This window comes from Heteronotia binoei, chromosome 10 (genome assembly GCF_032191835.1).
Source record: "Heteronotia binoei isolate CCM8104 ecotype False Entrance Well chromosome 10, APGP_CSIRO_Hbin_v1, whole genome shotgun sequence".
Taxonomy (NCBI): domain Eukaryota; kingdom Metazoa; phylum Chordata; class Lepidosauria; order Squamata; family Gekkonidae; genus Heteronotia; species Heteronotia binoei.
The window spans coordinates 88270455-88288528 of NC_083232.1; the positions used below are offsets into that span (position 1 = coordinate 88270455).

General features: G+C 43.9%; 1 protein-coding gene across 1 annotated transcript in view; it reads left to right on the top strand.

Moving 5' to 3' along the window:
* The window catches only part of CNTNAP2 (contactin associated protein 2), a 1690081-nt gene that overhangs the window by 1079633 nt on the left and 592374 nt on the right, over nucleotides 1-18074 (top strand). The window contains exon 11 of the mRNA XM_060247763.1: nucleotides 12792-12898. Within this exon, the coding sequence (XP_060103746.1) occupies nucleotides 12792-12898 (107 nt within the window). The remainder of the gene's footprint in view (nucleotides 1-12791; nucleotides 12899-18074) is intronic.

An 18074-nucleotide genomic window follows, 5' to 3' on the forward strand; every position in this document is an offset into this window, starting at 1 on the left:
GTTACCGTTGGCCACCCCTGCTATACACACCTACTTGGGAGTGACTCCCACTGGATGAAAAGCACAAAGGGACTGGAGCCACCATTGGCCTATGCCATGTGGTATATGCCCACTGTGAGCTTGGATAGAAAAAATAGCAAACTGTGTAGCACTATAATAGCAATTATATTGTAACAACAAAGCCCTTAAAGGGAAACGTCCATATCCAATCAGAAATACATATCATCTTGCTGCATAAAGAGTCTCATAACAAAGGTCGTCTTCTTCCATCACAATGTAAATAAGCCGAATAGAAGAATCAAGTCAATTCAAGGGACCGGTTTCGGTTTAAAAAACCTTCATCAGCCAAAGCTTTAGCTTTGCAGTTTGGTACATCATGGCTTCAAGCCACATAAAGAAAAGATAACTTGCTATTTGAAGCACCAATACTTCCTGTTTAGGACAAAAGTTCCATTATTTTCTGGCTGGTAATTGCTTCTCCTAGCAAATTAGGAGAATGTACTAAATGTACTGATGTACTAAACTGGAAAGCTAAAGCTTTGACTGTTGAAGGTTTTTGAAACCGAAACCGGTACCTTGAATTGACTTGATTCTTCTATTGGGCTTATTTACATAGTGACGGAAGATGACGACCTTTGTTATGGGACTCTTTATGCAGCAAGGTGATATGTATTTCTAATTGGATATGGATGTTTCCCTTTAAGGGCTTTGTTGCTGTTACAATATAATTGCTATTATAACACTACACAGTTTGCTATTTGTTTTCCTGTCCGTATTGCTGTAATCTACACTGTGAGCTTGGAGGCGTACCTGGGTCTCTCCTCCACTGTATTGTATTTCCTCAAGCAAATGCTGCCGAAACCCCACCTTGCTTGGGTTGTAATTGTGTCACATTGAAACTCGTTTCTTTCCAAGGGATGGATGGGGCTGTAGTGAGTGGGCTGCAATTTAAAAAAAAAAAAAAAGCTCGAGCTGTTAATTAATGGGCTGCTTGTTTCACACGGCATCGCTGGGTTAGTCCTGGAGCATATACAAAAATAGATGAGAATGAGATCATGTTGGTTTGATGCCCATTTTACCATAAAGGTTTGCCCCCAAACCGTAATGTCACTTGTTTTTGGATCAATTACATCACTTCCAGGTACGCTAGATGTTGCATATTCAGGCCTCCGATTCAGCAGGAGCTCACAGGAGCGCAGCTCCTGAACCTTTCTGAGGGTTCCACCTCTTCCTCTCCACCTACCTTGTCCATTGAATAGTAGATGCAGCTGCATAACAATCCCTGGATTAGGAGAGTGGGCAGCTAGCCAGCCACCAGGGGCTTTGCCACACCCCCAGCAGCCCTCATTAACCCCTAGAGAAGCCCACGTCACCCTTTCTCCACTTCTTATGTGATTTTGGGTGGCGGGTGGCTTGCTGGCCTTTTAACTGGGCGAGGGCAGCCCAGGAGAGCCCCAGGTGAATCTCTAGCCGGCCCAATCAGACCTCGCTCACCCGGGGCTCTCATTTCATGCATTGGATTGCTTTTGTCTTGGGGGGGCCAGCATGTGCTAATGAGTTATGCTAATGAGCTCCACCACCTAATTTTCTACAAAACGACCTTTGTGCATATTTCTATCTTGAGTTACAAGCCCACAGTGACATCTTATTCCTCCCTGGTTCCATAGAGAAGCTACCACTTATTGCTGAGCCTGGGACACAACAGCATCAGCGGCTTTTGCAGAGCTGCCAGGCTATGAATTTCCAGGGAAATCTGACATCGATCAGAGCTTGGATGCTTGAACGGTGAAACAAGATGGGTAGCCATGTTCATCTGTCTGCAGAAAAGAGCTAGAGTCCAGTAGTATCTTAAAGACTAACATCTGTGGCAGGAGAGGGGCTTTTGTGAGTCATTACTCACTTCTGAAGATGTATGAAGAAATGAGGAGTGATTCATGAAAGATTTTGTTGTTGTTCAGTCGCATAGTCGAGTCCAACTCTTTGCCACTCCGTGGACCAAGTCACCCCAGGCCCTCCTGTCTTCCTCCATCTTCCAAAGCCCACTCAAATTCATGTTGGTTATATCAGTAACACTGTCCAGCCATCTCAGCTTTTGCCGTCCTCTTCATCTTTTGCATTCTGTCTTTCCCAGCATCAGGATCTTCTCCAGTGAGTGCTTCCTTCTCATTTGGTGGCCAAAGTATTTGAGCTTCAGCTTCAGCATCTGACCTTCCAGGGAACAGTCAGGGTTGATTTCCCTTAGGACTGACTGATTTGATCTTCTTGCAGTCCAAGGGACTCTCAAGATTCTTCTCCAGCACCACAATTCAAAAGCATCTATTCTTCTGTGCTCAGCCTTCCTTATGGTCCAACTCTCACAGCCATACATTACTACTGGGAATACCATCGCTTTGACTATACAGACTTTTGTTGGCAGGGTGATGTCTCTACTTTTTATTATATCGCCTAGGTTCGCCATAGCTGTCCTCTCAAGGAGCAAATGTCTTTTAATTTCATGGCTACAGTCACCATCTGCAGTGATCTTGGATCCTACTGCATTGTGCTCCCGCAAATCCTTTAAGCAGAAAAGAGCAAGAGTCCAGTAGCACCTTAAAGATTAACAAACTTTGCGGCAGGGTTAGATGAAGGATCTTACGCTGCCACAAAGTGTGTTAGTCTTTAAGGTGCTACTTGGACTCTTGCTCTTTTCTGCTTAAAGGATTTGCGGGAGCACAATGCAGTAGGGTTCCAGAGTGCACCCAAAAATCCAGCATAACCCCATATGTCGCCTTAGAAAGACTTTAAATGAAATGAGTAATTTAAATAAATAGGCTGTTTCAAATTAAAATTAAGCATGCCAGGATCCTGTCGTTAACGTTTCCAAAATCAACTGTGTTACGGGAGGGGAAAAAAAAGTTATAATCATAATTATTTTCTTGAGAAGTGCCTCATTTTTAGTATCTTGGAATTGATTGTTTCAATCATAGAAACCAGACATTTTCTCCCTGTGGGTGCACATAATAAAATTTCTTTTTCCTGTTTCAGTAAAGTGGTAATTCAAGGCAATTAGTTGGAAAATGTTCAGCAATAAATGAGTTGTTTATGGCTTACTGTAGATCTCTGGTTCCAGCGACTGAAAATAATTGGCTCTGAGCATAGTGCTGCACATGTACATCTTAGTGCCGGACTGGGGCAGCAATGCAGCACCACAACCAGCTTGCTGGAGCATCTTTGCTGTCATGTTTCAATGCTACCACTGCATTCCTTGGTACTTGGCCATTTGCAAAGGGGTTCAGTTATGAGGCAGAAGGACAGTAGCCCCTGAAAAGAGTTTTACTTAGAAGAAGAAGACCGTAAATTTATACTCCACTCTTCTCTCTGAATCAGAGTCTCGGAGCGGCTCACAATCTCCTTTACCTTCCTCCCCCACAACAGACACCCTGTGAGGTGGGTGGGGCTGAGAGAGAGCTCTTGCAGCAGCTGCCCTTTCAAGGACAACTCTTACAAGAGCTATGGCTGACCCAAGGCCATTCCAGCAGCCGCAAGTGTAGGAGTGGGGAATCAAACCCGGTTCTCCCAGATAAGAATCTGCACACTTAACCTCTACACCAAACTGACTCTTAGAGCCAGTTCATGAAACGGGGGGCAGGGCCAACCCTAGACTGTCTGACACCCTAAGCAAGGCTAACTTGTGGCATGACCCCCCCACAGATAATGCCACTGAGTCGCATTATTATTATTATTATTATTATTATTATTATTATTATTATTATTATTATTATCTGCTTGATTGCCATTCCTGACCAAAGCCAGGCTTTGGTGTAGTGGTTAAGTGTGTGGATTCTTGTCTGGGAGAACCGGGTTTGATTCCCCACTCCTTCACTTGCACCTGCTGGAATGGCCTTGGGTCAGCCATAGCTCTGGCAGAGGTTGTCCTTGAAAGGGCAGCTGCTGTGAGAGCCCTCTCAGCCCCACCCACCTCACAGGGTGTCTGCTGTGGGGGCAGAAGATATAGGAGATTGTAAGCCTCTCTGATTCACAGAAAAGGGCAGGGTATAAATCTGCATTCTTCTTCTTCTTCTTCTCTGGGTGATGTACAGCAGATAAAACAATATACAATCAAAATTCCAAGTAAAACATTTCAAAAGATTAAACCAATAAAACTCTAAAACCCATGATGGCATCCCTCTAGTTGAGTTTTCCTTCCAAACTCTCAGGGAGGGGTAGGGGGGGGTCACGGTGTCATGGCGGATTGGCAGCTTGTCTTTTCCCCTCATTCCGATTAACACCCCGAAGATGCTTCACAGCTTTAAAGGGTGTGATTGAGGAAGAGCAATCTGCATTAAAATATGCAGCGACGTCTTGTGAAGCAGAGTTCTTTTGAGGGCAACATGACTGCATGGGGAGGCTGCCAAGCCCTTAGGAGGGTGTTCTCGCCAGGCCGATACGGTGCTGCTCTAAACTGTTCTGCATTCGAAGGATTTGGTGAAAAACCAGGGGTTATTTTGTGGAAAAATAGGTGGTGGAGCTCATCCAGGGATTGTTATGCAGCTGCACCTACTATTCAATGGACAAGGAAGTGGAAGGTTCAGGAGCTGTGCTCCTGTGAACTCCACTGAATCTAAGGCCTGTGAAAAACTAATAACGCCAGAAGGAAAAGTGCTGGCATTTAGCCATTTGAAGATGGTTTGGAAATGTTCGGTTTTCTCTTCTAGACTGCGACTGTAGGGTTGCCAAGTCCAAATCAAGAAATATCTGGGGACTTTGGGGGTGGAGCCAGGAGACATTGGGGCGGAGCCAGGAACAAGGGTGTGACAAGCATAATTGAACTCCAAGGGAGTTCTGGCCATCACATTTAAAGGGACAGCACACCTTTTAAAATGCCTTTCTTCCATAGGAAATAATGGATAGGGGCACCTTCTTTTGGGGCTCATAGAATTGGACCCCCTGGTCCAATCCTTTTGAAACTTGGAAGGTATTTTGGGGAGAGGTACTAGATGCTATACTGAAAATTTGGCACCTCTACCTCAAAAAACAGCCCCCCTCCAGAGCCCCCAATGCCCATGGATCAATTCCCCATCATTCCCTATGGGAATGGTTCATAGAGGTGCATGATGGCTGTGGGGGAGGGGGCTTCCCCCGCCAGCCAGCTGGCAGGGGGAGGGGGGAAGTCTGTAAAACCAGGGGATCCCCCGCTGGGACCTGGGGATTGGGAAGCCTATGCAACTGACATCTGGGTTCAGGCTTCTTCTCTATTTCTTGACTTCTCTGCACTTGACAATTGTAATGCACATACTAACTGGAGGAGAAACGTATGAGTTGGGGTTGCCAGCTTGAGGCTGGGAAATGTATGGGGGTTTGGGGGATGGAGCCTGGGGGCAGGTTTTGGGGAGAGGAGGGATATTATCAGGCCTCAGATTCAGCAGGAGCTCGCAGGAGCACAGCTCCTGAACCTTTCTGAGGGTCCCCCCTCTTCCTCCCCACCTACCTTGTCCATTGAACAGTAGGTGCAGCTGCATAACGATCTCTGGATTAGTAGAGCGGGGAGCCAGCCAGGCACAAGGAGCTTTGCTGCATCCCCGGCAGCCCTCATTAACCCCTGGAGAAGCCTGCACTGCCCTTTCTCTATTTCTTATGTGATTTTGGGCAGCGGGTAGCTTGCTGGCATTTTGACTGGCGGGGGGTGGCTCAGGAGAGCCCCCAGCAAGTGAGGCCTGCTTGGGCTGGCTGGATTTCTAGCCAGCCCAAGCTGGCCTTGCTCACCCAGGGCTCTCCTTCCTTGCATCAGGTTGCTTTTGGCTGGGAGGTATATGCTAATGAGTTATGCTAATGAGCTCCACCACCTATTTCTCTACAAAACAACCCCTGGATATCATCAAGGTGTAATACCATAAATCCCACACTCCAAAAATAGCCATTTTCTGCAGGGGAGCTGATCTCTGTAGTCTGAAGATCAGTTATAAATCCAACAGGTCTCCAGGCCCCACCTGGAGTGTTGGCAGCATGATGGGAAATACACAGCCAAGGTTGAGAGCCAAGAGATACTGCCATGTAGACAAAAAATATATCAGTACCACAATTATTATGTCAATTATAATATCAATTATGTGTAATTGACCTCCTAATGGTGGGACTAATATATATATTTGTTTACATGGCAGTATCTCTGGCTCCCTACCTGGTGTGTTGGCAACCCTACTGAGTGTGAACTGACATCAGAGCACTGACATCCATTATTGCAGTTCCCTCTGTCTTTATTCCTACCTTTATTCCTACCCTCTACACGGCTGAAGTATCCTTCTTAGAACCGAGACCTCTCTTTATAGTCTATGTTATTCTTCCGTTGGCCGTGTGCAAACATTATGACAGTACATAAAATCATCCCCAGTATTAGTAAAGCGGGCATCCCTTATGCTGACGTGCTTAATGCCATGTGGGTCCCTGCTGCTGGTGGACTTAATCAGACTGAGCATGCATGGTTAGAAGCAGCGGTGTGAGTCTAGCAGGAGCTCCTTTGCATATTAGGCCACACAACCCTGATGTCGCCAATCCTCCAAGAGCTTACAAAAAAGAGCCATGTAAGCTTGGAGGATTGGCTACATCAGGGGTGTGTGGCCTAATATGCAAAGGAGCTCCTGCTAGAATTCCACACCTGGTTAAAAGGTTTTGAGGATGGCAAACTGCATTGGAGGGCGCAGTGGGCAGGCACAAGGAGAGAAATTCGAAGCTAGAGAAAAAGGAGGTTCCACTGAGAGCTAAACCAGACATGCTGCACCCAGTGAGGTGCTGCCCAGGGCTTTTTTTGAGCAGGAACACATAGAAATGCAGTTCTGGCTGGCTTGGCATCAGGGGTGTGGCCTAATATACAAATGAGTTCCTACTGGGCTTTTTTCTGCAAAAAAAAAAAAGCCCTGTGCAGAACAATGGTGATGTCAGGGTGTGGCCTAACATGCAAATAAAGTTTCTGCTGGACTTTTTTCTACAAAAAAAGCCCCGGTATTACCTGAGAATTAACTTTGAAAAATGGCACTCCTAGAGCATTTGTTTGACTGTGAGCACAAGACTCAAAACATGGGAGGGGGGAGTGGAACTGTACAGGATGTGAGCAAAACTATCAACCTCCCCCACACACAAGATGGCAGCAAGAGTCCCTGTGAGCAGGGTTAGAATTCTAGCAGGAGCTCCTTTGTATATTAGGCCACACCCCCTTGAGATAACCAATCCTCCAAGAGCTTACAAGGCTCTTTTTTGTAAGCTCTTGGAGGATTGGCTACAACAGGGGTGTGTGGCCTAATATGCAAAGGAGCTCCTGCTAGAATTCCATCCCTGCCTGTGAGACAAAGTACCTTTCAGTAATTTAACCTGAATATATCGCAGTTCTTCTTTTTTTTTTTAAAGGAAATTAGGCAGTGTTTTCTGTAAATGTAGAATGGAATGTGCGCCAAGGAATAAATGCTGAAAGTCTTGGGAATGGAGAAGAAAAACATGAAGGGACACATAGAATTTTTTCTTTTTAAGTAAGGGGAGTTTGGTCAAATATTGGAATGTAGGGAGAAGTGGCAGTTGGTTGACAGGCTTATAAATGGGATGGGAAGGAGATCACCTAAGCATTCATGATAGGCTTTGTGAGATAAAAGAGGGTGATATAGAAAAGCAGACAGGTTTCTGAATCAGAGTGAGAAAACTGATGTTGCTATAAAATAGGCAACAGACCGCAAGGAAAGAATCATGCCATCAAAGAAAGAAAGATGACATAATACTGTAAAAGAAAGAAAGAAACGTTTCCTCAGCTCAGGTGGGAAAGGGGGCAGAAAATAAGACACTGACAAGGTAGAAAACCATAGCTGAGCTGTCCACATTTAACAGTGTTGCCAGTAGGGTTGCCAATCCCCAGGTGGTGTCAGGGATCCCCCAGTTTGGAGGTCCAACCCCCTGCTTCAGGGTCATCAGAAAGCAGGGGGGGAGAAGGAAATGTCTGCTGGACACTTCATTATTCCCTATGGAGACCAATTCCTATAGGATATAATGGATAATTTATCCACAGGTATCTGGGGCTCTGGGGGGGGGCTGTTTTTTGAGGTACAAAATTTTCCACATAGCATCCAGTGCCTCTCTCCAAAATACCCTCCAAGTTTCAAAAGAAGTGGATCAGGGGGTCCAATTCTATGAGCTCCCAAAGCAGGTGCCCCTATCTTTCATTATTCCAAATGGAGGGAAGGCGTTTAAAAGGTGTGTGGTCCCTTGAAATGTGATGGCTGGAACTCCCTTTGGAGTTCAATTGCACTTGTTGCAACCTTGCTCCTGGCTCCACCCCCAAAGTCCCCAGATATTTATTGAATTAACTCGGCAACGCTAGCAGCCAGGTGAGACGTGAAGATCTCCGGGAATGACGACTGATATCCACACTACAGAGATCAGTGTCCCCGGAAGAAAACGGCTGCTTTGGAGGGTGGACTCAAGGGCATTATACCTTGCTGAGATCCAGGGCTTTTTCTGTAGCAGGAACTCCTTTGCATATTAGGCCACACAACCTTGAGGTAGCCAATCCTCCTGGAGCTTACAGGGCTCTTAGTACAGAGCCTACTGTAAGCTCTCGGAGGATTGGCTACAGCAGGGGTGTGTGGCTTAATATGCAAAAAAAGCCCTGCTAAGATCCTTCTCCTCCTCAAACCCCTGCCTCCCCAGTCTCCACCCCCAAATATCCAGGAATGTTCAGACACAGAACTGGCAACCCTACCCAGTTAGGAGATTAATTAATAATGGTGGGAAATGTAAAGGGTGAGATCTTAGGGCGAAATGAAAAATCTGAACATGAGTGCTGAGATCTTGTGAGGTAAAAAAAAAATGTACTGTTGACAGCGGCGCAAACATCCCTGAAAAGAGACCGCAGTTTAGAAAACTAAGACAATGTACTCGGTCAAAGAAAGAATTACATATAAAAAAGGTTTTGAAGAAATAAACACAGACTCGCAAAAAGCCAGGGTGGGTTTGTGTGTGGGGGGGAATTGTAAAAGTGACTATGTTCTTTAATAGGAACAGATAGCAATTTACAAACTTAATCGAATAAACTCAGTGAAAGAAAGAACAGCTAAAATAAGAAATACACATAAGATATTAGTATTAAAAAAAAACAGAAGTGTAACCATAATATAAAGTTTGTGTAGCCCCCTCCCCACACGTACAAGTGGGGCAATCAGGAAAGCACTGATAAGGCAAAAAAGAGCATTCAGTCAGGGTTACATATATCGGAAAAGGGGAAAAAAAGAGGACATATTTCCCAACTGAGTACTGCAAACAAGGGATCACAATGTTGAATCTCATTTTAAGTATTCTCTACTATTGAAGCTGTGATAATTGCTACTAACCAGGAATGTTCCGAACCAGGGTTTGTTTGTTTTTGGAGCAGGAATGCCGTTGCATATTAGGCCATGCACCCCTGATGTAGCTAATCCTCCAAGAGCTTACAGGTCTCCTAATACAGGGCCTACTGTAAACTCCAGGAGGATTGGCTACATCAGGGGTGCGTGGCCTAATATGCAACGGAGTTCCTGCTACAAAAAAAGCCCTGTTCCTAACTTTCCAACCCTAAAGGAGGACATTGTCATCATTTTTTTTAAAGAGCCAAAAAAAGGATGGACTACAAAAAAGAGGGCAGCTGGACCGATTCCCCACTAGGCTTTTTCCGGAATCCGGAATCTCTCCCCCCCCCCCCCCCCCCAATCCGATGCTTTTGTCCGATTTTGCATAAGCTGCAACATCAGACAGAAATGTCGGGAGGGGGAGGGGGGAAAGAGCTCTGATGCCGGAACAAGTCTAGTGGGGAATCTGTCCTGGTGTGGTAACCCTAGTTCAGTTCAAGTTAAAGTTCAGCAAAATATAAAAAGAATGTTGGAGCGGTGTGGCATAGAAATGTGTAAGAAACAGAAAAGAAATTATGACTGTCTCTAGAATAGAGCCCTGTGGTGCAGAGTGGTAAAGCTGCAATACTGCAGTCCTAAGCTCTGCTCACGACCTGAGTTCGATCCCCGGTGGAAGCTAGGTTTTCAGGTAGCCAGCTCGAGGTTGACTCAGCCTTTCATCTTTCCGAGGTAGGTAAAATGAGGACCCAGCTTGCTGGGGGGAAAGTGTAGACGACTGGGCCAGGCAATGGCAAATGGGAATGGAAGCAGCAGTTCTTAATATAAGTGGGCAGTGTGGAATCATGGGAATGTTTTTAGCAGATTAAAAGAATCACAAATAGGGATCTGTGTTTGTTAGTGTTAGGACAAAGCAGGGCTGAAACAACACTGGAGGGTGATAAAAAGCAGACTGCTGTCATAGGTGTGAAGTGCCATAAATCTAGGTAACATTCTGGCTTTGTTAGTTTAAATAGAGGGCTTGGTTTCTCAAGAGATTATAACATCCATTATAGTTTGCCATTAGAAAAAAAGGAAGACATTAAAATACAGTGGAGGATGGTTGGTATATGCAATAAGACAAACAGCCAATATCCCCCATTTGAGTATGTCAATACAAAAAACAAAACAAAACACCCAAATCTTCCGATATACTGTTCTAAAAGAGAAATAATATAAGTTAGCCGTTAGAAAAACAGGGTGCATTAAAGTATAGTGGAAGGTGGGTTAGTATATGTAATGATAAAATAAGCATTTGAGATACACCCTTGCAGGGGAGAAAAAAAGAATTAAATAATATTGGATAATCCTACTCTGATGTCTTTCAGTAACCACAAGTCAAACACATAAATGTATCCCCCCCCCCCTTTGCCTGTACTTTACTTGGCTTTTGTGGTCAATTATGGGGGCATCAAGAACATCAAAATAATATTGCTGATAAGTATAGTTTTAATTTTTTTACTGCTTTTTCATTTGCAAAACTGTTTTCATATCCCTGATTGGTAGGAGGTCTCCTAATCTTTTCCCTAATTTAATAACGCAAAAAGCGCAGTGGCAAAATTGTATTGGGTGAAAGGGAAACTCAACATGAAAGGAAAATTGATCAGAAAAATAGAGCAACTGCGCTGAACGTGAATGCAGAGAAATTTAATAAAGGGGGCGAAAATAGGTTCTTTGAAATGAGGTTTCAAAGCGCACTCCAAGAAGAGTAAAGTAATAGTTTCCAGAGCAAGAAAAGTCTTATGGTAATTCCTATTTTTAAAAGAATCCTTGATAGAAAAGGTAGCCGTCAGACTCAAATCTTTGAAATAACATTTTGTGGCTTTTCAAGACACATAAATATACATCCTCTTGCTATTTCTTTCATTTTGCATTCTTGTCTGTTTTTTCCTCTTCTTCTGAATTACCTTCGCTTGTTGATGGAAGGTTTTTGCTGGAGTTTCTAGTCAGGGATGGGTATGGTATAATACTTGTGTGATGTGCAGAATTCGGGCTGCCACAAACTATCGTCAGTTTTTAAATGTCTGTACAGAGTAGGGTTGCCAAATCCAATTCAAGAAATATCTGGGGACTTTGGGGGTGGAGCCAGGAGCAAGGCTGTGACAAGAATAATTGAACTCCAAAGGGAGTTCTGGCCATCACATTTAAAGGGACCGCACACCTTTTAAATGTCTTCCCTCCATTGGAAATAGTGAAGGATAGGGGCACCTGCTTTGGGAGCTCATAGAATTGGACCCCCTCGTCCAATATTTTTGAAACTTGGAGGGTGTTTTGAGGAGAGACATCAGATGTTGTGCAGCAAATTTAGTGCCTCTATCTCAAAAAACAGTCCCCCTAGAGCCCCAGATACCCGTGAATCAATTCTCCATTATACCCTATAGGTTTCAACCTCCATTGGGAATAACGGAGTGTCCCACAGACATTTCCCTCCCTTCCACCCTGCTTTCTGATGACCCTGAAGTGGAGGGCCTCCAAACCAGGGATCCCCTTCCCCCACCTGGGGATTGGCAACCCTAGTATAGAGGTCCAGTACAGAGATCTGGCATCTGACACATTCACCTATGGGAGTTTAAATGGTTTGTGTCAATTCTGTAATTATGAGATTACCTCGTTTGGATGTAGGTTGTTTGATGTTTTGTAAGGTTTCTTAATGTTGTAAGCCGCCCAGAGCCCGCTTGCGGGATAGGGCGGGGGATAAATCGAAAAATCAAAATTAAATTAAATTAAATTGCCCATGAGTTAGAATTAGGGTGGAGTAATGTGTAGTCCCATGTGCAAAGGTTGCACTAACCACATGGACAGAAAAGAAAAACCAAGAAAAACCTAATAAACGTGCTCTTATTTCTCTGGCGAAAGGGACTAGAAACTTTTCAAATTCTTTTAAAAGTCATGACGCTACTTTGGCTTATATTTTTGAATGTTTTATGTCATGTGTGATAGTAATTTGTGTCCCTTAAAACCATGGTGACGATGAGAACAAGCAGGGGTGGATTTCTAGCAGGAGCTCCTTTGCGTATTAGGCACACACCCCTGATGTAGCCAATCCTCCAAGAGCTTACAAAAAAGAGCCTTGTAAGCTCTTGGAGGATTGGCTATATCAGGGGTGCGTGGCCTAATATGCAAAGGAGCTCCTGCTAGAATTCCACCCCTGGGAACTAGTTCCTCCCCCTCCCTCTTTTTCTGACTCATTTACAAGCAGAATATTCATGGTGCGATAGATCATCTTCTCGAGCACCTGCCATCTTCCGTTCATCAGTTATGTTAATCTACCTAAAGCTAATGAGGATTAATTGCTAAAGCGTGAGAAGCTGGCACCTATAGGGCATGCTGCTTGGGCAGTCCCGCAATGTGGGCACTCGTTCATTCTGGCTGATGTGGCATTTTCTTTTTTTTTTTCTTGTTCTCTCATCCTGACAGGTGTGTGCCCAATCACTGCGAGCACGGAAGCAAATGCACCCAAACGTGGGACAGCTTCACATGCACTTGCAATGGAACGGGATACAGCGGAGCCACCTGCCATAACTGTAAGTGAACCTTTAGGCCTTCAAAATACTGGACATAACCCAGCCAAAGTTAAAGGCTCTATTAAATTCCTCCTGCTTCTTCAAGGAGGGACGGTGGCTCAGTGGTAGAGCATCTGCTTGGCAAGCAGAAGGTCCCAGGTTCAATCCCCGGCATCTCCAACTAGAAAAGGTCCAAATAGGCATGAAAAACCTCAGCTTGGGACCCTGGAGAGCCGCTGCCAGTCTGAGTAGACAATACGGACTCTGATGGACCCAGGGTCTGATTCAGTAGAAGGCAACTTCATATGTTCATAAGTTAGTAGGACTTCAACATGCTTAGATTTGGCTGGAACTTGGCCAACATCATTATAACAACTATTAATGTACACATACCTGGAAAATATGGCTATCCCTTTTAAAAACCCTTATTTTTCAACCCATATAATTGCACTTATTGTCAACAACTGAAATTGGACCAAATTAATCAGCTCAAACGGGATTTCACAATCCAGCACCAGTGTAGGTTTACTGGAGTGGAAGGATTGGGCCCATGACAGGACTCTGGTACTTTGCCTGTATTTATTCTTCTATCATTTAATCCATTTCTTTTTGTTTGTTTGTTTGTTTCTAAGGGGCAGGGGAGGATTGCAGCTGATGAAGTGGGTTGTAGCCCTGAAAAAAATTATATAAAACTGGTTCGTACTTTAAACAAAGAAACAGTTTTAAAGAGCATGCATGATCCTGTCAAAACAAAGCCCTTCAAGAGGGCATACCCCTTGGGGCTACAACCAGGTAGTCCCTGTTCATTCTTCAGTTACCACAAGACTTCTTTTTTTTCCTTTTCCCTTTAATTTTATATACTCAAAAATTAAAACAGTGGTGCCACAAAACTTCTTTTTGAGTTCTTTCTCTCCAATAGGCAGTCTTTTTTTTTTAAAGAGACTGAGTTTCTTTTTAAAAAACTAAATGTTGCCATAAGGTATTTAAGTGCCAGAAAGTATGCAAATAGCTCAGATCCAATTAATATGCAGAATAAAGTATAATGTGGTCTTATTTACCACTTCAGGGGGAGGGGGAGTCAACACTATGATTGTTTCTGTCATCATTAAATTGAGTTTTCTCAAGTCTGAGTGTGAACAGTGTGACAGCTAGACTCCTTTTATATGTAGAAAAACTTTCTTAATTGAACAAGTTATTTCCTTTAAAACATGCCTTTCTTTCTAGTCAGTTGAACTGACAGTAAATTAATCTACTTTGGCCTTTTCAACTTTGTGAACAATTTGCAGAGACATTTAAATCCTCTTAAAATGATATGTGGATTATGCCCTAAAGAATCGGTGAACTACTATTTTAAGAAGGAACAGGGGTTTGTGTGTGAGTATTTTAATTAACAATGTATCTTTGCAATCATGAAGACAGAAGGAAATCTGTTCTTTTTTTTATCTGGATCAAAAGCAGTCTGACACCAGTCCTTTTACTTTTGAGATGTTTGCACTGAATAGTCAAATGAACATTTCATTTGACTTAGAATCTGTGTTCTGCCTTGAGAAAGATTAATGTTTTTACGAACTGTGCATTTTTCAAAAATGACAGTTTTGTGGAATATTTTATTCACCTCCCAAGAACTGCACTTTCGAAGAAGCAAGACCTTCGAGTAAGAACTAAAGTAGCTGAAAATAACCAGTATGCAGAATGTACATCTTTAGACAGAGCTCTAGCTCTTGATCACGTAGCCAGCAACAACACTAAAATATTTGCTTTTTAGGGTGGCCAACCTCTAGGTTGGGCCTGGAGATCTACTACTATTACAGTTGATCTCCAGGCAATAAAGGTCAGCTCCCTTTGAGAAAACATCTGTTTACTCTGCTGAAGTTCTTCCCCTCTCCGAAACCCCGGCATCCCCAGATTCCACCTCCAAAAAGTATTTTCCCCTCTACATTTCCCATTAGCCTTATGCCACTCTCACTCTTCCTCTTCTCTGCGGGGGTTCCTTCGGATTTCACACTATCTGCCCGAGGCTGCAACTAGCTTTGCCTTTTTCACGAGGCAAACAGAAACCTCTAAAAACCAGTTTCTGTTTGCTGCGCAAAAAAAGGCAAAGCTAGTTGCAGCCCCGGGGCAGATAGTGTGAAATCCGAGGGAACCCCCACAGAGAAGAGGAGCGCGAGAGTGGCAAAAGGCTAGTGGAAATCAGTCATGTTTTATATTTTTTTTCATATTAGCATGGTCACAACATTGTTCCCTGTGTGTAGTACACACTGATGTCTAAGGGTGTTAAAAAGGACTGATCCCAGGTTTCTATCTTTTCCTTTTGATATCTAAGAATAATTAGTATCTGTACGGTGTTCAAAGCTCTTTGTGTCAGGCCTAGAACAACCTTCTAACAGGTCAATACCAGTGTTCCCTCTAAGCTGAGTTAACGTGAACTAGCTCACAGATTTTTAGCCTCCAGCTCACACATTTTTTTTTTGTCTTAGGTCAGGAAAAATGGCCCCAAAGCAATCCAATTTATGCAGTAGCTCACAACTTAAATGCCAGTAGCTCACAACTTTTATAGCAGTAGTTCACAAAGTAGAATTTTTGCTCACAAGACTCCGCAGTTTAAGGGGAACATTGGGTACTATTCTCATATTTTTGGATTCCAACCCTCCAGCCATAAGAACATAAGAAAAGCCATGTTGGATCAAGCCAATGGCCCATACAGCCCAACACAGTGGTAAAAAAAAAACCAGGTGCCATCAGGAAGTCCATGGGTGGGGGGGCAGGACACTAGAAGCCCTCCCACTATCCCCACCCCTCCGCCCCAAGCACCAAAAATACAGAGCATCACTGCCCAGACAGAGAGTTCCATCAATACACTGTGGCTAATAGCCACTGATAGACCTCTGTTCTGTAGGTTTATCCAATCCACTCTTGAAGCTGTCTATGCTTGTAGCCGCCACCACTTCCTGTGGCAGTGAATTCCATAGTACACTACTTTCAGTTTCACCACTTATATAAAAAAGATACTTTTACTGAAACAAGTGGGGAGGGGGAGCCTGCCGGTGGGACCTGGGAACCCCGTGGAATTACAGCTCATCTCCAGACTACAGAGATTAGTTTTCCCTAGAGACAATGGATGCTTTGGAGGATGGACTTTACAGCACTGTATGCTGCTGAAGTCCCTGTTCTCCCCAGCTCCACTTTCGAATCTCCAGGAGTTTCCCAACCTGGTTCTAGCAACTTTACCCCCCACATCCCCCACCAGTGGCCAGGGGAGACCTCACACCCTTGGGAGGGAGCTGAGATATAGGGTGTTTTTACACCGACAGTTTGTGACTCGTTTTACAATGACAGTTTGTTACCTAACGTTCTCACAACTGTTTTGCATTGTTGCTGCCCAAAGCATCTACATTTGTTTCGGTGAGATGAATTTTGGAGCTGCTGCTGCAACGTTTTTATCCACTCTAGTTTTGATCTGGTCTTTTCTCTACAGGCGTTTCAAACTTGTATTGTAGAAGTTTTCATGTGTTTTAAAAGACTCCTCCAAAAGCCGCCGCAAGGTGCAGTAATGTGCATGAGAACTGACAGCACTTGAAATTTTTACATATCATTGCTTGCCTCATCTAGTCATTTAAATTTGTATTGTTTTTGCAGTGCTGACACAATTTCCAAGTAATCGTATACATTTAACTAAGCACTGATATTCCGGCTGCCCTCTGATCAGAGACCCCCCCCCCAATTGAAACGCTTAAATGTAAAAGGAAAATAATTAAAGCAGAACAGTGGCAGGCAATTTGAAGACTCTAAAACTCTGGATCAAACTCAATGTAAAAACACCCTTAGAGAGGAAGCCCCTTTTTACTCCCCACACATGGAAAAACTCCATTCATAGGGTATCTTTTTGCATCAGCTTCCAGGAATTGCAGTGGGGGGGGGAGCATTCCTAGACTGGAATTATTTAATTAAGCACTGCAAGAAATTATTTTTTTGAGGGGGGGGGGATGTGTCCACTATTTAAATATCTCATTTTACCCAGTTTTCTTGTGAGAAGACAAATGAAGGAACGCAGGAAGAGCCCCCCCCCCCCAGGCAGAAATTATATTTGTTACCAACGGAGAAAGTGTACCCTGTCATTCCGTGCCTTTCACTTAAAAGCATTTTCACCTGACTTCTGCGGATAAAATAATACAATAGGAAAATGGAAATGGGGCTGCTGGCTACAGCATTAGAAGTGGAATTTGAGGGCCATTGTCCTCTTTTCACAGCTTACCGTGGTGATAATGCCTCCAGGATGGCAAAAGTACAGGTCATTTAGGCCTGGCAGTCTTTACTTTGCCAACTCTTGAATGCATTTCCTCATGTATTACTTTGGAAGGTGGTTTCTTTGGGGGGGGAAAAAGATTTAATTTCACTTTTACAATGACCCTTAAAAAGAGTTCCCTGCTGTTTGGGAAACAAAAAAAGCCCCTTTCCAAACTGAGATTCACCTGAAATATTTCAGCTTAATCGAAGCACTCGTAAACAGAATCTTCATATTGCTCCCTTTTCCTCCATCTCTCTCTTCTTTGAGCCTTTAAGCAAAAGGGGACTTGTCAGGCTAGCATATATGACAAGCCTGAAATCCAGGAGTTTTCTAAGACACTCATGGACCCTCCCTCCCCCCCCCCAAAAAAAGTGTGTCTCCTTGAGGATCTAAATTTGGCCATGCTCTGCGATTCTTTGCCTCTGATAAGCAATTTCCGGTTTGTACCTTAAACAAAGAAACTTTTTAAAAGGGCATGGATGATCCAGTCAAAACAAAGCTCTTCAAGAGAGCGTTCCCCTTGGCAGGGGTGGAATTCTAGCAGGAGCTCCTTTGCATATTAGGCCACACACCCCTGATGTAGCCAATCCTTCAAGAGCTTACAAGGCTTTTTTATGTACACCCCCTGATGTAGCCAATCCTCCAGGAGCTTACAAGACTCTTTTTTGTAAGCTTTCAGAGGATTGGCTACATCAGGAGTGTGTGGCCTAATATGCAAAGGAGCTCCTGCTAGAATTCCACCCCTGCCCCTTGGGGCTACAACCAGGTAGTCCTTGTCAGATAACAAGTGGTAGCCCTGAGGAGCTGTTGGGGGGTGTTGAAAGGAGTGAGAGGAACTAAATTTTAGCCTTCGTTTCCATCTCTTGGCATTGACACTGAGTAGGGATGCCAATAGGATTGCCAGCTCTTGGG